We start from the raw sequence: 27133 nt of genomic DNA, 5'->3' as shown, positions 1-27133 counted from the left end.
TTTCTGTGAGTGATTTTTATTCTTATGTATGTGTGATATATGCTTTTGTTGTGTTATGGTTGTCTTGCTATTGGATGCCTAAAATTCCCTTTGGGATGACTAAAGTAAGTAAGTAAGTAAGTAAGCAAGCAATCTATATGTGTTTTATTAATTTGCACTCTGCACTTCCTAAATAAACTGAACTGAATTAATGTAAATACAATGGTTAGGGGGAAAGAACGTTACCAAGGTGTTACTGGGTCCAATCATTTTCCTTATGAGGCGGCACCTGCGTATGTCATCTTCCAGATCTGCACCGACTTTCACCTTGAACTTGGTCCAACCGCTGTTAAGGGCATCCGTGCAGAGCTTTGGAAACACACAACTGACATTGTTATTTGGATATTATTTGTCCAACCTGAGAAATGACATGTACTTTATAGCACCGAGACCTGTTTGAGCAGCTGGTCTGAGTATCCGAGCCATGCACAGGAGGTGGTGTAGGCAGGATAACCCTTTTTCAGCATGAGATCCTCTGTGAGGCAAGATAAGCAGTCCAGACAGGTAATAAACACTTGAAGACAAGTGTGTTTTAATAGAGCAATAGTGGAGTGCTGGGGACTATTATGCCAGCTAAAAGCAGGTTGGCTCTAAAGAGGCAATTTCATTTAGCAAAATCCCATTCAGCCACGTAATTAACGACTCTTTTTTAGTGTGCTCACCTCTGTGCTGCTTGCCATCCTGTGCTTTCATCAGTATGTCTGAATAAGAAAAGAAAAGCAGAAAAAGTATTGGCTTTGACTACACTGCATTCAAACTGTGCTGGACACACCGATATACTGCACATCAGAAACCAGTCTCACCTAGAGCCTCCTCCTCTGTAAGCGCATCAGTGATGTATCTGAAGTCAATGCACGAGACAATCTGCTTGGGATCCTGAATTGATATACATACATAAGACACAATATTTATGTATAATATCCTGGACATTTATTAAAAAACAGATCTACATTTCCTGTGACTCACCATGTCAACAAGCAGCTTCCACAATGGCTGCAGGAAAATGATGACAATACCTCATGAGTCATAAAGTGTCATGCTTGTGAAGGAAATTGTGTTTTTCTCCTAATGGCTAAAACAGTCCCCACCTTGCCCTCTGCCCTCGCCCACAGGTCCCACACAGCATTCAGTACTGCAGCCGTGGCCAGGTGGATCACTCCTTTCTCTGGGCCTAACTGGTTCAGACAAGAGTTTAAAAAAAGTCACCTTGACATCCCATTAATAAACTGCACAGGCAGTTAACACTAACAAACACTTAAGTGTAGTATGCATCAAAAGTGGGGGTTACAAAAAGAGGCAGAATGTGAAAAACGAACAGCAAAACAAAGACCTGATGAGAATAAAGATGTAGTTAAAGACAGTAAAAAGTGTGCAATCATGAACTAGCACTGTGGGAAATTGACAAATTAAGATTTTTTTCTCATATTTCTATTATAAAAAACTTTTCTTTGTATCTGAATAGCTTTTTTTTTTTTTTTTTGGCTGCATGCACACTACTTCTTGAAAAAGAGTGCAACGTACCATTATACATGTATCTGTCTTGGCCCATCAGTCTTAATCAGGTCATTGGAACCTTAAAAACTAGATAGTTTTCACATTTTGATACCTTTTGCACACATTATAAATTGCTTTTCTTTGTACTGAAGAGCCTCTTTTGCACGGACGGGACCTGACACTACTTCTTAAAAAAACCTACATCTGTCTAATTTATTTGTTGTGTTTTCCCATTATTATTAACCAGAATTTTAATCAGGGCCTTTTTAAAAACTAGATTTGGGGACCTGTGGATCCTTGCAATATTATGAGAAAACAACTCAGTAGTGGTGGAAAACTGGCAGTAACATAGCATGATGACAGACAGAATGATTTTAAATTATAACCGCCCGGTAACCAAACAGGATTTATGTATCTTATAGTGGATGAGAAGGAAGATGCCACATAAGAATAGGTGTAGTATGAATCCATGGCAAGGTAAGAGGATGTAAATCACTCTCTCCGTGTTGGGAAAAGTACAGCAAGGTGCTGAAAGTTAGAAGGATAAAGCAGGCTACTTTGTTCAGTGTTATCTATATCTGTTTATACTATACAGTGCTTGTGTGTCTGTTCTTACCCATCTCATCTGACCATCACTGGTCAGGAGGCGGTAAAATCCACGAAAGTCTCTCACAATATCCTGCAAGGATTTCCCGACAACGAGACCAGCCAGGGCCTCCACAGCACACACCACTGCGGGTTACAGCCAACACAAATCCGCTTTAAAAAAGGATGACAACCAAACCTCATATGTGCCATATGTTTTACTGCATTAGTCTTTGAACACGTGAAAAAAGTTTGTATTGTGTTTAATAAACTGTACCACTAGATGGCGGTGTACGGTTGAACTGCAGTCTAGGGTTTTAGCTAATATCCAGTCACTGGGATCAACTTGCACACAAGCCGAGAAGAGAAAGAAAGTGGGAAAGAGATGTTGCCTTCATGTACAGACAAATCTGGTACGAAATCTTATTGATACCTACATTTAACATTTGATAATTAAGAAGAATTATATGTATATTTACCATTTTAGTCTTTTGTGTGCCTGTTTTGTAAATGCTTTTACTTTGGTTACGAAAGCTACGATAATTATTTACGTTGAATATTGTGTATTTTATCAAAGCTACATTAATAAAATAATACCATTTTGGCCTTTAACGTAACTAGCTGATATTTACGCTGTATAGTTTCATTAAACTTAGTTCAATTCACAAATAGGCTACAATGACTGGAATTTACAAAAGTTGCATTTACGCTCCAGATAGTCGTAATTCGGAGTTTATTAGGAGCACTTGAACGTACTAGCAACATTGTTGGCCAACCGGCAGTGTTGCCATGTCCGCTTATTCTAAGCGACTTTGGGCTTGTTTTTTTGTAAAGCGCTTACAAATATTGTAGTGCGGGTTGCGGTTTTTTTTGGGCTGTGCACTAAAGTGTAGTTGCTTATTTGGCTTGTACACAGCTTGTCCTTGCCGGTTCGCTCGATCCCGCCCCTTCCATAAACACTATAGACAGCAGCTATTTTCCCACCACTTCCGCTTTAATTGCGCTGACCCAGATGGAAACGAGTACACCCATCGGGCAGAGCAGGGCAGTCTGTTGTTTTCTGGTTAGGAAAATGTGCGAGTAGCGACTAATGGTGAGGGGACTGTAGGAGGTTTTGGAGGAAAAAATGCCCGGGATAAAGTGGGTGAAATACGGGAAGAATACAACAAAGACTGGGAGAAAGAGAAAGGAGGAAAAGAATGGATTCACCCGTCGTGGCGAACAACTCAAAATCACTGTGAAAAAAAGTGATTTCAAATCCCATCAGTTTCTAATGTTAAATAGTGTAAAAGGTGGTTAACTCCCTCCTGTGGTCCTGTCCTGAAGCTCAGGGGGAGAAAATAAATAAACTCTAGCCTACCGTGTGTACAGTTTACCAATCTGTCTATGGATTGTAACACAGGTTTATTATTTTTTTCCAGGATCTTAGGGGGGCTACGTAGAAAAAGTCGCTTATTTGGGCTTGTTTTCACAGGCCTGGTTGCGTATTTGTCTCGCAAGATCTGGCAACACTGACTAGCAACATTGTTGGCCAACCGGCTCTACAGGCATTTCCAGGCCTAGTGTGTTGGTCGTGTCCTGATGCTAATAGATATAGTCTATGAGCTAAGTGCTTTAATTGTTTCGAAAGTGCATGTATTTTGTGCTTTTTTTGTGTGCAAATCTTACCAATCTCCGTGCCTTTTCCCAGAGTGAATGTGAAGCCGAAGCCTTTCAACCCGCAGTCCGTGTCGATCACCACATATGCGGTTGAATAATCCGGGTCGGTGTGCTGCAGGTTGGAAAGTTACTAAAGGTTTCTGCAAAATGTGAGTTCAATACATGCACGCGGCGCAGTGTTGCTACAGCTGCACACACGTCCTTACCATCGCATCAGAGCCGTGCTGCTCCAAAGACGTCGGGAATCGCACATCCCTGACTGTCACATTGATAATTTTGTGCGACATGTTGTCACTGGGTTACATCCGCGTTGATAGACAGTTAAAGAAATAGTAAGCGATACTTAAAAAGTAACCTGTCGAAGTTGACCCCACCCTCAGCCTGTCATTGGTTAAGACATTAGGCCTACAAAACAAATCAAAACATTTCATTTATAAAAGACCACTGGATTTAAAATCACATCTTTATTGTACAAATTCCTCAGTTGAGTCTTCACCCACTTTCTCTCTCGCGCATAATTTTTCAGTATTGCCCAATTTATTAACAATCTTATAAAATGATGATTTTATAATATACAAAGCCCTTTATTGCAAGCCTAGTCGTCAATTAGTGTTCCCCTCATAATACTGTCCCAATGAGCCCATACAGGAGCAAATATGCAAAGATAAAATCATTGTAAAAAAACTCATCATTGCTATACAAATAAGTTCTGTAGAGTCCCAAGTGCTTCAGTTAATCACATTGTAGAAGATAACACGTTGTTTTTCCAAATTATTCGGTGGCTTTGTTCATAATTTCCACTTTTAGAAAGAGTATCTTCTGGCTTGGCAATGAGCCACACGTCCACGAGTTTCATTACTATTTAACTCACTGACACCGTGAACAAACAGTTTTTATGTAAGCATGTCTCTGTAGTGATTGCAGTGAGATTATACAACCCCAGCATAGAGGGACAGAAAAAGTTATGGCATTGTTATAAAAAGTCCTAGCAGAGATTTCTGGATGATCATGGACAGTTGGGTCGTCAAGTCTTCAAATGAAGCTATAAAAGCCGTGTCCATGTGATATGAATAAAATATGATATAGTCTCGTGATAACAAAGGAACATAGAAGAAAATAATATAAAAGGACACACAAAATGCATTGCTAAATATTACCAAAGGCATAAAAGACCATGTCCCAGGCTCACTCTAGTCACCCGTTTGTATCAAGTTTAAGAAATTGCACTGTAGCTGATGAAATGTAACTAAAGTTAACCTGTATGGCATTTACTTTTAAATAATCACTGTGAAATGGACTGTGGTGATGATCATCAGTCCCCTGAGAGCTTTTCCCTATTAGTTTAATATATTATCTTTGTTAATTATTCATTGTTTTGATGCATAATTTACCAATTTATCACAACAGAATATAATTTGGAGGCAAACAGAGAGTGAGAGCTCCCTATTAAACCACATTAAAGCCCAACAGTTGGACCGCCATTCTCAACAATAGGTTTTTCTATTGGAAGGCATTATCACAGCTTATTTTTACAGCAATATACTGTGTTCATGAGAACAAATTCAACGTGTAGTGTATTTAACTATGGGTTATAAACGCAATTGTGTCTTTCTACCACAGTCATTATTGTACATGGTGACACAATACACATTAAAAGAATCAAACATTTTACACAGCTAAGATTTGCGTAGTACCATGAATGAAAACTAAAAATATTAAAATAAAAGGAAATGATCGCGGACACTGAAAGCAAAAAAAAAAAAAAAAAATCAAAAACAGGTAGAGCAGGTAGGGGTTTATGCAACTGGTTGGCCTCCAGTCAACTTTTACGAGGTCAAATAAGAGCTTATGACAATGTCAAGCTACGTAGTGTGCTCCCAGGCGTAGGGATACGCAGCAGAGGCCAGGCAGGCTATAGGTTCTCTCCAGGTTGGTACTGTGGCTCTGTGGCAGTGAAATAGTCCTCCAGGAAGGACTGGAGGTACTCAAAAGTGGGCCTCTCGTCGGGGTCCTTCTTCCAGCAGAGCTTCATCATCTCGTGCAGGGACTCAGGGCACCCCTGGGGGCAGGGCATGCGGTAGCCTCGCTCCACCTGCTCTAGTACCTCGCGGTTCACCATGCCTAAGGAGAAGACAGGAGGCAGAAAAGTCTGTCAGAGCTTTAAATCACTTTTTAGGCTTAGGTTTCTGGAGATTCCTTTTTCAACTATTCATATGAAATGTAAAAAGAAATGAAAGTGAAAAAAAAACTTGTTGTAAATTCTTGGATCAGATCAGATATACAGCACAGAAAAGAGGTTCAAATAAGCTTAAGAGTTACTTTTTTTTATTGATAAATTACCTAATTAGTAAAAATAAATAATATAGATTGACTTTTTGGGACATATGCCTGTTTGCTTTCTTGCCAAGAGTTAGATAAGAAGATGGATGCCACTCCCATATCTGTAGAAAACATTTGAAGCAACAGGAGACCAGTAGACAGTTGGCTTAGCTTAGCATAAAGACTGGAAACAGGGAAGCAGCTAGTCTGGCACTGTCTGAAGGTAACAAAATCTACCTACCAGCATCTCTGAAGCACACTAATTATCATGTTATATCTTGTTTGTTAAATCTGTACAAAAAATGAAGTCTCTGCTAGTTGCCTGGCAACCTCATGACTCCAGAAAGTCCCCCTTAAACTTGAGTTAATGGCCTGGTAGCTGTAGCTCCCTATATACTATTTAGTGTACAGACATGAGAGTGTATTGATCGTGTCCTCTAACTTGCACTGAGCAAATATGTATATTTACAAAAATGTCAAACTATTCCTTAAATCAATTATCAGAATAGTTTTTTTTTTTCATTCATTTTCCGTCAGTGGACTAATCTATGAACTATTTCAGTGCTGCGTCTGATAGAAAGTGGTGCTGTGTGAAGGTGGTAAAGAACACTGAAGGCACTGCTCCCCAGGGCAGTGTCAGCCTGGCAGATGGTTATAAACAAGAGTGGTGTTCAATCTCCGGATCGTCCTCCACCAGATGGTCTCATCTAATCTCAAGTGTGTGTGTGTGTGTGTGTGTGTGTGTGGGTCAGTGTTTCCCTTGCAGAGGCATAAACAACCAGCGCAGACAATGTCAGACGGCTTCACTTCATCCTCAGAAATTAACAAGCACACCAGCTTGACGTCCACTGACAGACTGAAAGCTGATAACTCCGGCCGTTAATCACCGTCCCTCCGATGGTACGCTGCACCATTTTTTTTTTCCCGCACCCGGTGTGTGCATGAGTGTGTGTGTGTGTGTGTCACTGTCACTTACCTGGGTAGGGCACTCTGCCTTTGGTGACCAGCTCGGTGAGTAAGATCCCAAAGGACCAAACGTCTGATTTGATGGTGAAGCGGCCATACAGCGCAGCCTCTGGAGCCGTCCATTTAATTGGGAATTTGGCTCCTGTATGGGATAAGGTGGAGACTGGTGAGATGATTCCACTAGAGGGTGTATGCCTTCATGTCTGGCTTTATTTCTAGTGAATCACATGGGCCATAGTGACCCACAATTACATCATTGCATCATCATTAAGACAACATCATTTTTTTGTTATTAAAGTGCTCATATTATGCTCAATTTTAAGTTCATAATTGTATTTAGCGGTTATTTCAGAATTGGTTTACATGGTATAATTAAAAAAAAACATTTTGTTGTAATGCACATTGCTGCAGCTCCTCTTTTCACCCTGTGTGTTAAGCTCTCTGTTTTATCTACGGAGTGAGGCAACACACTTTTATCCCATCTTTGTTGGGAGTCATCACTAGAAGCCAGTCAGAAGCAGAGTATGAGGGCGCGCCACGCTAGCAGCTAGACGAGCATTATAAAGTGCAAAGCGACGCACATTCATCACAGAAGTAAAGGCTGGACTACAGTAGAGCTGTTGGGAGCAGTTTGTGAACAAGGTTTTCTGTTGGAGATGGTAAGTCCTTTTGGAGTGGACTTTGGGCTTTTTTATTTTGTAAACCTATTACATGAACAATATAGATCCAGAACACAATAAAGGAAAGGGAAAAAGACAAAAAAAAAACATAATATGAGCACGTTAAGGTTCATGCAGGCTTGTAAATGCCCCCCAGATAAAAAGGTCTGAGGAATAGGAATAAGTATAAAGGACATTAGTCAGGCTCTTGTGTGTAAAGGATTGGTTCATCCAAATTTAACCATGCTTTCTGCATGCCCAAGCACGACATTATGTTCTTTGTCATTATTTGAGACAAGACCCTACAGGTGAATAGGGTAAAAGGGTTAACTAAAATAAATCACCATGAACGTTCCCAAGTATATTGTGTCCATTCAGATGAAACATTTAGTATTACAAGTTCTTTTGAAATTGCACAATTATGTTTAAATATGCAAATTAGGTAATATCTAAATATGCAAATTGGGTATTATCTAGTTAAATATGCACTAATGTGCATACATTTCCAGAACAAAATGTCAGTGTTCACATTTCTGTTCCGGAAATGTATGCACAGTAGTGTATATGTCATTAGATGATAATAAAGCAGGTTCAAAATTCTTGTTTTATGTTGTTGATACATTAGAGTCAAAAGGTTTTACAGAGGGAATTTTAGATATGTAATTTTATCACTCCGTGAATCAAAAATACAAAGAATTTGTTGCTGTGTTTTTAGAAAAAAAAGTTATGTAAATTTGGCTATGAATGATTGATGAACAAACCCTTCTGTGAAAACCTTTCGGAATATAGATAGGAATGAAACTGGAAGATTCGTAAGTACTGCAGTGCTACTGAAGTGGACATTTCTGGTTCAGAGTTTGAGAACAAACTCACTTTGAGTAAACGGCCTCTACAGCAATGTATTTTTAAAATTTCATACATTTTGATTTGAATTTACAGGCATAGTATTTAATCAAATCCTTAGCGTCCCTTGTCCTTGTATCCTATACCCTTAGGGGAGATCTACCCAAACAAATATTGTTTTTCTTCTAAGTAGTCCACAACTCACGCTGTGAACAGTTTTCATTGGAGCTGCTTCCTACAGAAGATTTAGTCCTTATGTAAATTCCCTGACATCTTTAATCAAAGTAACACTGGGACTGGAAAGAGATGCTGAATTGTTAGTAATTATTAACATATATTGTAAACGCAACTTGTTTCACAAACAAAACCCCATTCATCTCCTCCTCTTCCAGCAGCAGTTAGTTTCAGTTAAACATCCTGTTGCTACTAGCAACCACTGCTGCCACAGCTCTAAAGCAGTTACACTAACAATGAAGAAAAATACATTGAGGAAATACTGACATATTTTATGTACTCTCCAGGCACCTGTGTTGAAGTATTATCTGTAGGTGTTCTTTTTCCAGCTGCTTTATATTTGCTAACCACGTTAGCCTCTAAATACTAGCCAAATAAAGTTAATGTGCAACATTAGTCTAAGCTAGTGCTGATTCCTGTTGGGCTATGTGTTGCATCGTATTATTATGTACTTTACTCTTTGTTCTCTTGCTCTTGTTGACTCCACATGTATGTTTAATAGATGAGTAACTCTATTTTACTTCCTATGGGGACTCTGAACGCCCACCCAGGTTTTTTCTGTGGACTATGTGTGCGTTTACAGACTGTGAATACTGACATCTTTTGTTAGCTTTATTGCACCTGTTAGGGCGGGACTAGAGTGATGGCAGGAGATTTCCACTGTATTAGGATTAAGGCAGAAATATCAGAGAGGGAACTTGAGCAACTGAAAAAATGAGGATCCACACCTAGATACCACTACAGGTAGTAATATAAGTGAACCAGCCCTTTAAGGAGCACATCATTGCAGTGAGATGAATTATCCCAGCGTGTGAAAGCACATCTAATCAGAGGGAACAGCAGCATCTGGTTTCCACCATTATCCTAATTCACCATGATAGGAGACAACAGGGAGTCGTCCTTGCTGTGAGGTGACTGCTGTATCCTGACACCTCATTCACCTATGAGTCAGACAGTCTGTGTGTTTATGTACCCACCTTGCCTCGCTGTGTACTCATTGTCCTCTATCAACCTGGCCAGGCCAAAGTCTGCGATCTTGCACACCAGGTTGTCGGCCACGAGAATGTTGGCGGCGCGCAGGTCCCTGTGGATGTAGTTCATCCTCTCGATGAAGGCCATGCCGTCAGCGATCTAAAAACAAAACATTCGACAGAATCTCATGACGGCTGCTTCGGTAAATAATTTTTAGCTCCTCAGACTCAGAACATCAAACCCTCTGTCAAGCATAAAGAGGAGGCAAATAGTCAAAGACATGTTTGCCTGAGGCTGATGTTTCTTTCTTATTTTTTTTTTATTTTTTTAAAAGAGAGGCTTAAAATAGAAAGCTAAACTTAACATTCACTGACAAATTCTGCACTCAAGAACCCCTTTTTGGTTTGTCTTACCTGTGCAGCCATGTCTACCAACAGGGGAAGCTTTAGGAATTTTCCGTCACCCTCTTTGATGAAGTCGAGCAAGCTTCCTATAAAGGCAGCAACAGCAAAAAGTCGTAAATGCAGGATCGACATGATATACTGTAGGAGCAATAAAAGGGCCGTGATACCAGATGCATAACAATGTGCTGCTATATGAAATGTTAAACAGTTGAATTAAACCCTTCATACTCACCATACCTGGGTAGGAAATTAAACTGAATATCAAAATAAGCTTGACTGTAAATTGGTATGAGATTTAAAGTATTTTCTGCATGAAGAGAAGAACTGTGGAAACTACAACAGCAGTTAATCTATGAGATGACAACACATAGTAGATCAACAAACTGAAGGCATTTGGATACAGATGCACACACAAATGCACAACGTTAACATTTACACACATACATCTAATTACCCATCTAAAAAGCCTGCATTGCAGCTGAAGCTACCTCCCACAAAACTACTGCAGTTTTCAATTAAACATCCCAGTATCCGCCCTCAGGGAACCACAAAGAACTTTCAAGGACTTTCAATCTGCGCAGCACATTAATTAAAACATTTATAAAATTTACATTTCCCTTTAAGGAACATTGCACATATCAGACATCAGTGCAGTGCCTGATAAACCAAGACAGTCTAAGATGCTTTGCTTTTTTTTAAAAATAGATCTCATTGGTGTCACGTAACAGGAAACAGCTGAGTCTTGTTATTCTCCAGGGTCGCCAGTTCTCAGAAAATACAGTTTAATTACTAATAAAATATGCTAGTCTGGAGCTTTTAAAAAGTTTTCAGGTATGTTTAAGGCATCTGTGTGTACCTTTGGCCATGTACTCTGTGACGATATAAATGGGTTCTTCAGACACCACAGCATAAAGTGGCACCAGTTTGTCGTGCCTGAGCTTCTTCATGATCTGAGCCTCTTGGAGGAAGGCCTCAGGCGACATGGTGCCCGGCTTCAGCGTCTTTATGGCCACCTTAGTGGTGCCGTTCCACGTGCCTGCAGAGACAAAGACAGGGAGAGAAACACCCACAGGCCACATGGGTAATCAGTGTTGTTAATGGGCTGGGAGCAAGACAATATCATTAATTAGGTCTTGTAATTGCTTAGACATGTGCTGTCATGCATGCACTCCTCGCAGAAATATGCCTGAGATGAGAGGAAAAAAGCCCACAGTTCAAAGGCCTACAAATAAATTTGGCTTGAGCTGAGTGAAATGATCCTGGGGATAAAGAGACTACAACAAACAGTGGAAGCAACTGCAGGAAGTGGCTAGTTTCCCCAATTTAGACAAAAATAGACACAATAGGCATTGGGGTGTTTGATTTATGCGCATGTTTGTATTTCCTACATCAATCTGGGTTGCCTTTGTGTTTCCCCAACTAGATAATTATGACTGAATACTAAACCAACAAAGCATTTTTCTGAACATGTTCCAGCGTGCCTCGTCTATCTTGCTCTTACCCATCCAGACCTCTCCAAAGCAGCCCTGGCCCAGTTTGAGCTCCAGTCGCAAGGATTCCCGGGGGATCTCCCAGGCATCTTTAGCAAGCCCCTGAGTCTGAGGCTTGACTGTGGGGCAAACCGTGGTCAGCCTGTGGCAAAGCCCGTCAGCATGCTCTGTGTTAAAAAGGACACACAGAGATCAAAACACTACATTACACCCAGCAGTGTCACAGGCACAAACACAAGTCTCTGAACCAGCAGGATACAGGCTTTTAAAGGCGGTTTCATGCATCATTTCTTTCTATTTGATGTGGATGAATTCATGCTTTTATACTAACTGTGATGAAATATAAATGAGATGATTTTTTTAAAAGCACCAAAACCCTCTCCAGAGTTGGACTGAAATGAAGTGGGATCACAGAGATTTAACCTCGACTCTCCTCAGGCTGAAGACAAGGCCGAAAATCTTAACTGCTCTATCAATTGTTATTAAAATTAAAAGCCTATTCATCTCGGGGGCCTATCGTAGCTGGCACAAAAAACTGCATGGTGGCACAAAGCAGCAGGTGTGACAGACTAATTTCCACGTTTGGTGAAAGACTGTGATGAATAATGAATGAGAGGAGACAGAAAAAACAGAGTAAGCGGGAAGCATTGCATACAAAATACCTGTGTAGTGTTTGACAAGCTTCTGTAAAGTGTCAAACTGTGCCCGGGTAGTGATGTAGTATCCCCCACTGTCAAGCTTGCGGATCTTGTAGTGTTTCACATTGTCTCCTTTGTTTTCATCCCAGTCTCGTATGGAGAGAGAATAAGCCCCTAGAGGAGACAAGGGAAATCAAAACCATAGACTGTTAATATTAATGCACAGAGCATGTGTGACGTCACCCATTGGTTTGTGGAGATCAGCTATGCGTTGTCGAGTTTGCCGTTACGGGCGCAGCCATCCTGGTTGCGAATGTGACGATTTTAGAAGAGAGTGAGGAGTGAGGGAGGAGCTGCTTACACTCTACGTCATGTTATACACTTTCACTGGCAATCACATTATAGCCATGCCCTAAAACAACACCTGCTTTGTTGGCGATTTTTCCCCGAACCGGATAGTTTGTCCATTAATATTTACAGTCTATGATCAAAACAAAAGTGTCAGTGTGCTGTGCCTATAAAAGATGAAACGCTGGTTCCATGAGTATTTTTGGTTATATCTTGAAATGATGTTTTCTCCTCAACATAGAAACAGAAACGGAACAGAACAGAAACTCCTTTGTTTCTAAGAAAGTGATTTTTCTCCATCGATTTGGTATGTCTTATGGCTTTAAATCCTCTGTAGAATACACAAATCTGTATCAACTTTATCGGTGCAGGATCAAGAAACAAACTGAAAGCAGAGGTCAGACAAAAGATCAGCACACTGCACTCATAGCTCACAGTAAATCTAATTTCTTTGTCAGTCACTGACAATTGATGATGATAGAGTTAGATTAAATCAAAAAATACTTGGAGCTAAAAGTACAGGTTTTAAATACACTTAATTCTGATTATTTGTGTGAGCAGGTTGAAATTATAGCTTTACTTTTACAGTTGAAATGTCACCAAATTCTGATGAATATTGATTTTTATATGTTTTAGATGTGTTGTATTGCCTTTATGCCTGAATGTTGTATTCAGACCAAGGTGTTAATACCTGTACTGTCACTTTAAGAGGTCTAAGGCCGCGCCAGACTAGCTGAGAGGAGGAAATGAGACCTGTGTGCTGTGTGGAGGAGACTGCTTGTTACAGAGCCTTATGTATTTTTCTGTTGATTTGTACAGACAAATCCACCGTTCTGCCTTCTTCATTAAAATAGCAACCAGCAGCTGGTTGTGGTCCGGGTTCTTCCTTCACTCAGCACAGAATACAATGCAGAACATACAATGGACGTGCATCCAGCCTAATATTAAACTGTTAAAGACAAGGCACGCCCATCAGCATATTAGCCTGCTGACAATAGCATTTAGTACAGCCTCACAGATCTGCTAGTATGGCTGTAGACTCTTGTTATACACTGTCATGTTTTTTTAAAAATCTCCTTCTTTCCACTTTTCTTCATCCTGGAATGCTGCCATCTTGAAAAGTGCTACATGAATAAAGTTTGCTTATGTGTCATGTGCTCTAAATCGTAAGACACCCGTGATCATCAGCTGATGTTACTATGGAGAAGAAGCCAGTCAATAGGGGCTTTGTTTTTGCCTTTTGGAGAAAAAAAAACACATCACCATAGTGAAAAAATTCATCAATGACCCAGAATCTGAAAGTAAACTGATTAAAAGTGGTAAAATACCAGTTTCCTTTCAAGCATAATTAGTAGCAACACAGTTTTTGAGCTCTGTGATTGGATGCCTCATAACAAAATGCACATTGGGAGTTTTAACCTTTGGACATTTTCTGATGCAGTTGCTCATCTTATGTACTGATGATTAGACCAGGAGAGTGTTGTGTCTATCCAAGCCTTAAAGAGCTCCCTGTTCTAGTAGGCTAGCATCATTTAGCTACTGCTACACTTCATAAAGAAGCGATCATCACCTTTAGTAGTTTCACTTTCTCGCACCAGGAAAGTTCCTCGATGGTTTCCTGGATTCAGCAGCAACCTCTCAGCATCTTTGCGTCCCATCTTACCAAAATACCACCTGTCAAGAGAAAGCATTTATATAAGAAAAGCTGCCAAACTCACAATTTAAAGGGGCGCTATGGCCATTTATTCACAGGTTTCCCTATAGAGCTCCCCCTACAGCTTCAGAATAGATATTTGGCAACTCCTCTGTTTACTTGTGGCTGACTCCTCGCTCGGTCAGTCTGCTGTTTCCTCTTTCTCTGTTCCTCCGACAATGCTTTCCTTGCTGTCAGCTTCTTTTTTGCCGGCTCAGCCATGACGAAAGTGTGGAAAACTCTATCGCTACCTTGTTGGCCGTTTCCTGAATTGGCGTATGTGTGCAGTGCCATGAAGCAATTTGTTACATTGTCAGACCTGATATCACGCGATACTTCCTGACGCTAAGGCTGGTGGCTTAAAGGCCGAAATGTTGGGTGAAAAAAGTCATAGAACCATTCCAATGACTCCTAAGTTGTTCAGTTAAGGTAAATTAAGCTAAAAACACAGCATAGTTCCCCTTTAAGGGGTAACTGAGAAGCGGAGTTTGACTGATGAAAATCATATGATGAAGCTTCATCCAGGTTGTGAAGCTGTTAAGTGTGTTGCAAGCCACATGAGATGGGATCATGCTAGTGTTATTATTCTCCTGTAGCAGTCGCCGTAGATGGAGTAATGAGGTTATAACAAGGACTTACTCTTCAGCCTGGATGGAGTCAGCAGGGGCCACATAATTGCTCGGGATGTAGCCATTCCTTCCTGTGTTGATGGAGCGCGCCTCCCACCAGTCTCCTTCTCTGCAGTAGGACAATGACACAAGAGAGATGATTATTAGTTTTCTGAGAGACGTTCATTTAACAGTCAACCAAGGCCTTGTATATCCTGCTATGATTGATACTGATGAAAACCGGTAAATAATTGTTTATGGTTAATTATTTAAGCCTCTGCCTTGTATAAATTAATGCTCACTTTAGCCGATAACGACTTTAAAATATGAGATAGGACTGAAAAGCCTTGTCCCAATGGGGATTGAAAGAGACTAATCTCCGTTACATTAAAATGTTATAACCTCAGGCGACATTTCTGCCACAGCAAGAATCAATGAAAATATCCACAGCACTGAGCAGAAAGCCAGAAAACAAGTGATAATCAAACTCATTCATGAATACAGATACACAAAGAACAGGTGCAGTATACAGAATACTGCTTGAGAGGCATTTCATAATTACTGGAAACACATCTAAATTAAAGCCCCCATAAATTGAGAGGGAAACTGGGAAGATGCTTACGTATTGTTAATGATCTGGAATCGGTCTCCTTTTTTAAATGAAAGATCATCAGATGTTCTGGCTTCATAGTCATACAAAGCCACAAAGAACGTTACACCACCTAAAAACACAAAAAAACAGACCCACAAGTAATGAATAGGCAGCTTGTGAAAGTGAATACTGTAAACACATAACAGGACATTATGATGTTGTAGCTGGAACAACAGGTTTGTTTGTGTGTGTGAGTGTTTCAAATTGAGGTAGGCCAATAGATAGATATGTCTTACCAAAGTCTGAGAGCTCATGCTGCATTGATTTTCTTTGGCTTAAAATTCTATAGAAAGAGTGCTTCCCCTGCATGGAAATATGACTCGACTCAACACACTCAGACACAAGCTAAAGGACAGTCTATACATTAAACCGGTTTTTAAGAGGATTGTCTTTCTAACACTCATAATCAACCCAATTAGCCATTCCTAAGTATTAAACATATTATTGGCACATGTTATACGAGACATAGTTCAGTAAATTATCTTTCCGTCCCATGGCAGCATCCTGTAAAATACTACTGCACCGTCACACCCCCAGCCAGATGACATTCATATACCCACCACCGACAACAATGCCCTGTCAACAGTAATTCCATTATCTCCTGCAGAAAGCGAACACCATGACAGTGGCACCTCCACACCCCCACACCTCCCCCCACCCCTCTGAGGGCAGATAATCCTTCATGGAGGAGGATTACAACCTAAATCCCACCTAAACAGGAGGGTTCAATCTCATCTCTTTGCTCTCAGGATTGCTGTAAACTGCTCGGACACATTAAGGGTGATCACGCATGATAACAGGGCCGGTGTTAAATCTAACAAGGAAAAGCTAGTTAAAATAACAATGGCTGGGGCATTAACTGTGACACCGACATGACAGATCAGCATACTAACTACGTTAAGATCAGTGGTAAGTATGTTTGCCTGTTGTAGCCCATTTACTGTAATACAAATCATGTATACTTCACATTACTGCGGACCATTTTCTTCAGCATTATTTGTTCATCCTTGTATCAGTTATCATTATGTCTCTATTTACTTCTGATATGTTTATCCTCGTCATAGTGTAACCATGCATTTGTAAATACAGATTACTTATTGTAATCTTTAGATAAAACCAGAGTTTAGTTTAGCATGCTAGCATGCCAATATTTTCTAATTAGCACTAAACATGAAGTAAGTTATATCCTTGTTGCAGCTGTTTGGTCATGAACCAAGTTTGGACTTAGTCCTGGTGCTAGATGAAAAGGTAAGGCATCACCAAAATTATCAAAATGAATTCTGAGGAGGACATTAATGTGTGTTTTAAATTGCATGGCAAACCATCCGAAAGTTGTCATGACATTTTACTCAAAACCAAAAATGTCAACCTCATGGAGGCGCTATAGGAAAAATCAGGGAACCACTAAAGTCATTAGGATTCATTGCCCGGTGCCAAGTGGATGTTAGTAGCAATCCATCCAACATTTTTGGTTTTGAGTGAAAGAAATTTCACTCAAAACCAAAAATGTCAAGGGATCACCAAGGTCAATCAGTTCATTTTGTGCCATCTCTGGAGTCACACTGCTAGCATAACTGAAAATGATGAAAAACATGATGGATAACACATCTACAGTAAGTCAAGTCTCTACAACAGGAATTAAATATCATATTAAAAAAAACATGTGTTAAAGATTGAATACCATATGGTATTACGAAAATAATACAGCAGAAACCCGATTGAAGGATAGAAAGATTACGTTATTATTAAGTGGCTGCCCAGATGATACATACAACAACTTAAACCCAATGGTAAGCTTTAAAAAAAATGTAGTCAGCAGTAAAGGAATGGTCCTTGATGATATACTGTAAAGTATGATATTAAGAGGGCAATGCTTTCCATTAAGACCATTATCAGTATTATGACATCTTACAATCAAACACTACTCACTTGAGACAGCTCCAGAGAACGAGTTGGACACAGGACCGGAGAAGGAGGATGACGCCCCTCCAAACGGAGTCATGGCAGATGAGCCGCCAAACGGCGTAAGGGTGTGGTTGAAGTTTGCGGCCCCAGAGCCTGCAGAGGAGGTGGGAGGTTGGTTCGGCTGCAGCTGGGTGGGATCCGGTCCGTAGTGACCTATGTGAGGTGTGGTTATGGTGGAGTTGGGGTCCGACACAGTTGAATTCTCTGGCCGATACTTCATCGTAGGGCCTTTGTCCTCTTTGCTCTTAATGCAGCCCATTGTCTCACCCCGCCTGGACAGACACAGCGCAAACTTGTCAGTTTAATGCCAGCAGATTGAAGAATACAACATCCAATTCATCACTGATAATGCATAAATAAAGTGAAGGGCCAAGAGATGTGCAGGATTAATGATTGCAACACAAGGTCTGTAGGCACATGAAAAAGCGTTATGAAACGAAAATCTAATGACCTGATATTTTCATGTGAATCATTTTGTTGTTGCGACCCACTAAGACTATAAGCCATGTGGTAACTGGGACATATGGGTAAATGATAAATCCGCTTTGAACCGCGGGGGACTCAAACTTGTCGATTCAATTGTCCATGCTTGTTTTGAGGTACAGTATGACAAAACGGAGGGATAAAAAGGTGATTATCACTTTATATTGTTGTGACCCATTCCAGGTCCTTGTTCTTCCATCACTTAATAATGACAGCTTAAAGCCAATCTAAAGCCATTCGCAGTATCAGTGCAGTGTCCTGTTGTGATTCGAAGAGCCCTCTTTGGGGCCCTGAGCCCACATTGGAATTACTAAACCTGCCTAAAAGGATGCAAAAGGGACGCGAAGAGACCCAATAAAAACTACAAAGAGACTAACAAAGACTATATTCAACATCTGAGTTGATTTTGTGTCTCTGAGTCTGAGAATTCTGGGTCACCTGCAAAATGTTACAGAAACAGTCTGGATGTCTTGTTCCTTGGGGCCCATCGTCTCATAATCTGTCCATGCCCCAGCTGGACCACGGTACAAGATTTAAAACATTGGTGTATCTCCATCTGCATGGTTTTCATTCCTCGTCCTAACGTAATTTGGCCTGAGCTACCCTGAGGCATTCTTTTGTTGAGGTGAAGGCCTGGAAAATGTGGAGACAATCAGACACGGTCGTAAAGACGTCCTAAATCGGGGAGATCAGAATGTTTTCATTCTCCAAGAACAACAGCTGCTTGAGGAGTTGGACTCGGATAATTGGCGCTGACACATTACAAGACAGTAAAACAATAGAGGATTGAAGTGAAGCTTTCTTCTGTGATGTGGAGTAGGAAAGCAGACTAAACAAACATGGTGCTACTGAACAGCCTTGTGGCACAGTTGGTGACATAAGTAACAAGATTACAGGGTCACAATCAAGCATTGGTGAAACAGAAGAGGATCTGCTAATGCAGTCAAACACCTCTCATTGATTTTGTAACAATGGCCTTGATTTAGGTAGGTGGGAGGGATTTTTTGTCATCAGAAAAGGAGGGGCGCATTCAAGAGTTCATTGAGTTCTCTAGCTGAACTGCCAAGGAAATCAACAAAATGAGGACAAACCCAAGATTTAGAACACTTTGCTCAGCTAAAACCATACTACTGTTTAAATTGCAGGTTACAGCTCGTGCTCGTGCACTGGCCGTCCTCTCTATAAAACCATTTTATGAGTGGTCAGTCCCTGAAGACGTGTCAAAACGAAACAGATTTCTTTGAAAAAATGTCTTCAAAAAGACCAATATATCTAATCTCAGATGTTAGATCTAGAGCCAAGATGTTGAGAATGTTGGCATGGAATAAAGACTTTTTTGAGCCAAGTTTTCCTTTAACCTCAAGACCAAACCACTGTCATGGAAAGCAAAGGGCTTCACGCACTGGCTCAGTCAACTATGGTGGGCTTGTGTTTCATCATCAGACAGACGAGAGTCTGGCTCGTTGGGTCAGTAGTGAACTTACCACGCCATTAAACACTGGACAGCGTCTCAGGAATATTTGCACTTTAACGTTTGCACTTCCAAAAAGGAGGTTTCATAAAAACTCTTCCAAAATGATCATTAATGCATAAATACAGAGCTGAACTTATGGAGAGAATTCAAGTCCTTAGATGTCATAATAAAACACACATTAGAAGATTTGCATTGCTTAATCATTATGCATTATATGCATAATACTTTAAGTCATTTACAGTGTACAAAATTGAGCAAAACCTTTAAAGATTTGCTGGCTTTAGCTTTAAAAAAGACCATTTAGCACAGTGATGTTAGCACTTAGCTCAAATCACAACTGTGCCTAAACACAGCCTCAAGGGGCCACAAGCTGTCGTCAAGTATCATTAAAAACAGAACACTTTCTTTGGCTTTTGGTCAAAGTAATTTATTTTAAGCAATTAAAAAAAAAAAAATAGCAAAATTATTGTTAGCAGTAACCCTAATATGAACTTCTACAGTAAGCAAGAAACATTCTTTAGATTTGGACTTTTAAGCAGTGTTACAAATACAGAAATTCCCACCGGATAGAACAGCGGTCAGCAGACAGTCTGTGTAGTACACTACATCCACACATGTTCCCTAGTTATATGATATATGGTCCACCATCTTTACTAAGAGCTGAATTAAAATTGCACTACACACAGAACAAGATTAATTTTTCTGGAGAAATGTTAAAAATGTTAAATTTGTGTCTTTTATGCACGTAAAAACACAACATCCAAGCAGGTCTAGGAGAGAAACAGAGAGGGGGAACAGCAGGTTGAATGAAGGAGGGGGCAACCAGGCAGACAGTGCCAGCTCTACCAGCTTGAACTACTAGGAGGATTATGAGGATAGGGGATTTACCCTAAGAGGATAATAACAGAAAACAAAAAGGAGTGACCACCAAGGCCTGGAGCTGAAACAGTACCAACCCCAGACTCCACCTGTTTATTTTGACCTGTGTTGACATTCAATATTTTCAACAGTGAGATGTGTTACAGAGCTGAGAGGGATCTCTGTTGGAGGGCTCTTGTGGACTCTTGGCTGTGATGTGTGACGATATAATGCAAACCGGCTTTGCTCGGAGCCCCGAAATCAGCTCAGCTAGACCTCTAATCAGTGCCATGTTGGACAAACCAGCCAGCCATCACATAATGACACCATGGGCAAGAATGAAACTCCAAAGTCAGAATGCAGCAACCCTGGATGAGGTGAAAAGGAAATAATGTGGGTGGCATTTAAGGCCACAACGAGCAAGAAGTCATAATGAAAGGGGTCTGAGAAAGATCACATGAAAGATCACACCGCATTTTGTAAGTAATATAAGTCCCAAACTGTGCAGACACACTGAATCTGAAATGTCAAACCTCACTGATTTTTACATCCAAGTCTATTCACTAAAACACAAGCTCATTCCTCAACAGCAGAGCTGTGAAATCACAGGGAAAATCTGGCTGGCTGCTAATTATAGTAACTTATTTTTATTGCTGACAACAACCTACTGCCCCCAGGATGATAACATGACCTACAACAGTACATTGCAAGCAAACATGAGAGAGCCACACAGAAAACAATGAGACAGGAAGGTGAAGAGTTTACATGTTCTCACAAACATGTCCATGCAAATGCAAAAAGCTCCATCCTCCAAAAAAAGAATGCATAAGTTAGTTGATGTCGGAGAAGGCTCCAGATGTTCCCTTCCATGAAAATCTAAAGTTCCTTGTGACCTCTCTTGTCCCTACTTGTTTCCACCTGTAAAACGTACGTTTTAAGGCTTAACTTTACGTATTCTTCTGTAACAGTTATAACTTTAAACCGGCACTCTTCTTATCAACAACCTGCCTTTAGTTTTTCTTCCCCCACTCTGACTACAGTGTGGGATTTTCACACAGACTTCCCAATTGTTGATAAGACAGAGGAGAGCTCAATGTTTTCTCACCCACACCTGCTGATAGCGAGAACGATGAAGAAGTTTGGGGGCTTGCAGTGGTTAGAATTTGCTGCTTTACTTTTGTTTATTTCATTTAAATTTCAGAGTGCTAGGTGGACACAACATGCTTCTTTAAGTTAATAATTGATACAAAAAAATAGCCATTACTTGTTTTGCAACACACCAATGGGCATGAGCCTTTTTTTAGTGACCAATTTAAACAGAAGCCTACATATTATCTGATCCAGAATCCAAAAATTTAAATGACATTAAGCTTATTAAGCGATTCAAAGATGAAGAAAGGTGAGGAGAGAAATGGCAAACTTTATCAAATTGTATGGGTTAAGTTACAATATAAAATGTGTTAGTGAAGTAGGGCTACACACTATGTTGTTTTTTTTATCATCATTGCGATATCAACTGGCACAATAAACAAAATAAATGAAATATGACTATACTGTATTTCAGTAGTCATATTTCCCTCGCTGTTCTAGTTTTTGGACGTATTATACTTTCATTCTTGTGGAATTGTTGGTATAATGATGATGATGCTTAAATTGACTAACCTTTTGCTGTTTGTGAATTGTATATCGAAAGGCTGTGACATATCGCAAAAAAAAACTAAGAGGTATTTTGTGTTGGTTAAAAGAATGAATCTGTAGAAAACTGAACTAAATAATGTACCTGTCATTGTTATTTTAGTGGTGCTTTTTATATTCAATTTAGCGTTCAATTTGTACTATAAAGAAAATGTTGGTAATGATTTTCTTTCGTTTGCTTTAAATTCAACAAGCAATTTCATGTATTTTAGCAGAATGCTGAAAGCAGCAGAAATACAGAACTTAATACCAGGGCTGTAGTAGAACTTGGGACTTGAGACGCTTTTCTGTTGTCTTGGACTCATCTTGGACTTGTCGGTATTTTGACTCTGACTTGTCTCAGACTCGGGCTTTGGACGTGCCAAATATTGTAGTTGGTCTTGACAAAGCCAGCACAATATGCTTTTTTCTAAAATAACTTTCTCCTTCAAAACAAAACCATAGATGAAGTGCGCTCTTTCAGAAAACAGGTATTAGTTAAATTCAATCTATCTAGAACAGGCATCGAGATGGTCGCCTGGTATATGCTTGACAATATCGTATACCTTAATCATCAGGCATCAACTATTTTCATTTTGTGCCACAGACACAAGGTCACCGAGCACTTTGTACTATGAATTCTATAGTTCAAGTAATAACTTCAAGAATGGGAACATTTTATATTTTAAGTAAATATTATGGCTTCATTTGGTCCTATAGTGTGTTACTCTGCAAATGCTTTTTGGTTATAGATCATAAAGCAAAATTATCATCTTAAAGTAGAATATATACAGTCTCTTATATCACATAAATTATAAACAGGTAAGTAAGTGGTCTTAAAGAGGATTCTTTTTTTCTATCTAGGTTTTGTCTCATTTGGACTCGGTCTTGACTTTGACTTGAACCTCTTTGGACTCAGCTAGTCCTGGTCTTGGACTCGACAAAAGGTGGACTTGACTACAGCCCTGCTTAATACACTTTAATATCTGTTTGTTTATCGCACGTAATATTGTTATTGCGATATTCAACGTCGCATTTCACATCTTTTCCTCATATTGTGCAGCCGTATAGTGAAGTAAGCATTACTGAACAAAAGTAGCCTAAACTATGTGTTATCTCATACCGAACTAACAATCTGAATGAACAGATGGTTTTTGATAAACTTCTTGTGCATATCATGCATTATAGATAAACTAAAAGCTGATTCTAAAATAGATCTTTCGGCATCTCACTTTGATTACAGCCTCCACTCCCCTGGGGTTTAGATAATCTAGACTCTGATGAGGTTGGCATTTGGCTGGATGACAGTCATGCAGCCGAGCTGAAGGGTACGAAGGAGCTCCTCCACCCATCAGCCAGCGGTCTGAGTGAAGCCCTGCTCAGCATCGCGTCAGACAACTGTTAGCGGCTGCAGACGGGAAGGGTCTCTGGAGCTTTACTGGGATTCAGATCTGCAACAGATGCCACTGGCCCCCATCTACCACATTCCTCTGATGCCAAAGGGTTACAGCTAGAGACATTTTGTGATTTTACGGATGTAAAGCCTCAAAAGAGCGTCTACAGAAACATAAACAAGTGATTAAAAATTAGATCTGCAAGGTACTTTCTGCAGAGTTCTTTTGCAAGCCCGCTCAAAGTAAACCTCTTCAAAAGCTTAAAAGAGTTTGAAAAGAAATTATACCTTGTGTAAATAAATACCTTTTAAATGCATAGAAAGACTTTAAGGTTCTCGTCTGTTTCAGTTTGGAATATAACGGCTTAATTCCTCAGCTGTCTTTAGACCAATAATTCAGTCCTGAGTAAAAAGCTGTCTTTGAAATGTGAGTTAATATTGTTACTAAATGTACTTAACTCGACAAATCAGTCCACAAGTCGTCAAAGAAAGCCTTTGTTGTGCTCAAGTGAGTTAGTGTGCTGCCACAGAACAGACATCACACATTTCTAGAATAAACAGGTCTTTTGGGAATATCTGAATACTGGCATCTGAGTCTAGGGTATAAGTGTGAGCTTTTTTGGGAATCTAAGTGTCTCTACAATCATCCATTTGTCAGCACAGAACAGGGCCGGGTGTTTGAACTGTCAACATCGAATAGAGTGACTGAACTGTTTGGAAAAATATATTTATATAATTTATACAAGTGGGGGAATTACAATCACACTCTGTTTTTGTTTTAATTCACTACACACAGGCTTGAAATACACACACATGGTCAAAATCTATTCATGCACAAATGGAGAGATGTCAGAATTAGTGGGCTGCCGGGGGGGTACAGTGCCTTGCTCAAGAGCACCAGGCAGTTCCCAGGAGGTGAACTGGCATCTCCAGCTGCCAGTTCACACTCCGTACTTTGGTCCGTACGGGGACATGAAGCAGTGACCCTCTGGTTCCCAAGCCGACTCCTTACAGATTGAGCTACTGCCACCCCAAATACATCAGACATCAATAAATCCAGACCCACTATCACATATTGACTACAGACAAGATGTTTGCACACAAAACATCATGATTTTCAGTCAAAGTCTTACTTAGAAGTATGAGGCAACGTCTCACACATTTTTGGCCTCTGCCTTTCTCAAATGCTTGAACATTTAGTCAGAAGCGATTAATTGCAACACTCTTTCCTAAAGCTCAAAAAACATAAAAATCTGATTTGGGGTTGAAAAATCAGCTGCTCCATACAGATTAAATGGCATAGTAATTGTGCACCAATCTCATTCACCGAATCGGGATCAGATGGATACTGACCTTATTAAGTGGCTCAGGGATCTGCAATTATGTAATTGTTTTTTTGTCAATGTCATTTGAAAAAGGTCAGTGTTTCCACTATCAGCAGGCCAGTCATTAGGAATTTTAGACAGGAGGACAACATTTTTTCAAATTGGGCCCCTCATCCACATCCACTCCACCACCATCACCCTCAGCTCTAATACCAACCCAGGTAATTTCAAATAAGCTCTTGGCCATTAGCCTTTAGAGGCCAGAGATGGAGTCTCTAACAGTATGCAGAAATATTCACACACACCGTTTTTAAAAAATGGCAATGCTGCTTTATCCCCTTGGCAAAATTGAGTCTGAGCTTAGAAAGTTATTCAGCTCCTTCCTGACAAGACGGCATGCATGGTTGGAACCGATGGATGCATTAGGTCATCTTGTTTTATATACAAGTATCTTCAGCTTTAAAACCCTGCTACTGCGAGTCTGACTAGCCATCTTTGCCACGGACACAATTTGTTTTTTGGCTATTGCCTTTCTGGTCTTTTCATTATCTTGTTCTCTCTGTACCCTTGCTTTTCTTCTTGGAGCTCTTGAGTTTTGACTTAGCTAGTCAGGCTGCAGTTCGCTTTTCATCTTGACATTATCAACACGTGTGTTTGTTTCAACTGCACCGTTGCAAATTGTTATACTTGATCCCATGTAAGGGTCAACCATTGACCTTTACATGGGCCACCCTGGGCCTTGAGCCGGGGCCATCTGTACCGTTTGACCCCCTCTGACTGCAGGGAACCATCTCTGGCTATGTCAATAGATTTTATATCTTGAGTTGAATTTCAAAAATCTGTATCACAAGAAAAATGGTTGGATCCCTGTTTGTTCATAACGTCTTCATAACATCCTGAGTTAAGCAGTAACATGTTAATAAAACATATAACTTTGCACTGGTACTGGTGAGTGATATGAACAAGAATTCAAATCTTTCTTTTCAGATATGAGACTATAAAGTATATAAACAGGAATTTCAACACTTCCTGAGCAAAAACTCATTCAGAAGTCATTTGAGTAAACAAGGTCAATGTCCATTCATTGTCAATGTTGCCACTTATTAATCACCTTTGTCTTAGAAATCACAGCATTCCCCTTTCCCCTTCTTACTAACAATGATTCAGTCACTGCTGCGCAGAGCAGTTCAGGATGAGCTGTATCTTTCCCATGACATGTATTAAGGCACCTCAAGCGTGACAGTCATTTTAATTTGATTGTCACACACTGTGCGGGTAATGAGGACAATTTCCCAGTACCTGGCCTTAAAGTGGAGTTGAAAAAGTAGAAGAAGAAAGCAACAGCACACACTTGGGAAGACACAGTAAACTGTTGTGACTCAGTTGTTTTATCTGGAAGTTTGAATTCAGCCTGACAGCAACACCAAAAAGGGCCTGAGCCTTCTCATCCTCCTCCTTAACCTGCTACTGATTTAACAATAATCTGACTCAGCATGATTCAAAGATTGGGTTAAATATTAAAAAATGATGAGGTGGCACATTTGCCTCGCGTCCTGAGCCAACATGACTTTAAAATAATACAATAAGTGGGAAACATCTTCAAGACAGTGGTCAGAACAGGTCTGAGAACATTGTTGTACATAAGTTAATAAAACAAACAGATAACGTCAATTACACCATTTTCTAAATTGGAGTTTTAACACAATTTGCTTTACTGCCATACCAAATATAGCTACACATATAAACATAGAAAAATTAAACTATTAATTTATAACACATCTACATGTTATTATAGTGTCAAGTATCTGTGCCATACTGACCTTGTCCTACTTTAAAGTATGTGTATCTGCTATCATATCTGGTTGCAGTAATGTTCCTTTGGGACTTTAAGCACATGCTCTTCACTGATATGTTTTACCTATTTAAAAAATGATTTCATGATTAATTTATAGCTCTTGGTTTGCAGGGAGAATTGCAGCACATGCTACAACCTACAGACAGGTATATATGTGTATTATCATGAGACAGTTTCATTCCTTTGTTGACAGGCGAGCAGCCTGCGTTTCGGCCCATCCTTATCTAATGCTGCTGACAAAGACCACTTTAATTTGAGAGTTTACCTTCAAAAATCCGCGTTCTTCTTCTGGTGTTTTCTCCTTGTTTCCCCTTCCCCTACTGCATCGGATCCGGGACACAAAACAAAATCTGAGTTATTCCAACCGGGACCGAACCGCCTTCATCCATCCAGCAGAGAGACTGTGGTCGGATTTAATGTTGAAGTTAAATCAAAGCAGCGATGCAGTCTGTGAGGATGGAGGAGACAGTCATTGTCACCAGAGAAGATGAATCCAGCTGCAG

General features: G+C 40.1%; 3 protein-coding genes across 6 annotated transcripts in view; 1 reads left to right on the top strand and 2 right to left on the bottom strand.

Moving 5' to 3' along the window:
- The window catches only part of enosf1 (enolase superfamily member 1), a 10678-nt gene extending 6477 nt beyond the window's left edge, over positions 1–4201 (bottom strand). For all 3 annotated transcript variants that reach the window (XM_032503729.1, XM_032503730.1, XM_032503731.1), the window contains exons 1-9: positions 3984–4201; positions 3787–3889; positions 2150–2265; positions 1128–1214; positions 1006–1032; positions 843–915; positions 702–740; positions 432–514; positions 226–348 (exon numbers count right to left, since the gene is read on the bottom strand). In XM_032503729.1, the coding sequence (XP_032359620.1) occupies positions 226–348; positions 432–514; positions 702–740; positions 843–915; positions 1006–1032; positions 1128–1214; positions 2150–2265; positions 3787–3889; positions 3984–4064 (732 nt within the window). In that variant the 5' untranslated portion in view covers positions 4065–4201. The remainder of the gene's footprint in view (positions 1–225; positions 349–431; positions 515–701; positions 741–842; positions 916–1005; positions 1033–1127; positions 1215–2149; positions 2266–3786; positions 3890–3983) is intronic.
- tyms (thymidylate synthetase) overlaps positions 1–6851 on the top strand; it is a 17489-nt gene extending 10638 nt beyond the window's left edge. The window contains exon 8 of the mRNA XM_032503733.1: positions 6812–6851. Within this exon, the coding sequence (XP_032359624.1) occupies positions 6812–6813 (2 nt within the window). The 3' untranslated portion in view covers positions 6814–6851. The remainder of the gene's footprint in view (positions 1–6811) is intronic.
- LOC116672100 (tyrosine-protein kinase yes) overlaps positions 4227–27133 on the bottom strand; it is a 23216-nt gene continuing 309 nt past the window's right edge. Inside the window, exons 1-12 of one of the 2 annotated variants that reach the window (XM_032503724.1) lie at positions 26896–27133; positions 17533–17840; positions 15574–15673; positions 14983–15081; positions 14221–14324; positions 12327–12476; positions 11676–11831; positions 11031–11210; positions 10184–10260; positions 9776–9929; positions 7073–7204; positions 4227–5898 (exon numbers count right to left, since the gene is read on the bottom strand). The exon at positions 26896–27133 is cut by the window's right edge and continues 309 nt beyond it. In XM_032503724.1, coding sequence (XP_032359615.1) covers positions 5690–5898; positions 7073–7204; positions 9776–9929; positions 10184–10260; positions 11031–11210; positions 11676–11831; positions 12327–12476; positions 14221–14324; positions 14983–15081; positions 15574–15673; positions 17533–17827 — 1656 coding nt within the window. In that variant the 5' untranslated portion in view covers positions 17828–17840; positions 26896–27133 and the 3' untranslated portion in view covers positions 4227–5689. The remainder of the gene's footprint in view (positions 5899–7072; positions 7205–9775; positions 9930–10183; positions 10261–11030; positions 11211–11675; positions 11832–12326; positions 12477–14220; positions 14325–14982; positions 15082–15573; positions 15674–17532; positions 17841–26895) is intronic. The other variant, XM_032503723.1, reaches the window with a different exon arrangement.

Source organism: Etheostoma spectabile, chromosome 22 (assembly GCF_008692095.1).
Source record: "Etheostoma spectabile isolate EspeVRDwgs_2016 chromosome 22, UIUC_Espe_1.0, whole genome shotgun sequence".
NCBI lineage: Eukaryota > Metazoa > Chordata > Actinopteri > Perciformes > Percidae > Etheostoma > Etheostoma spectabile.
The sequence above is the reverse complement of the archived record's forward strand: the minus strand, read 5'-3'. Positions and strand labels throughout refer to the sequence as shown.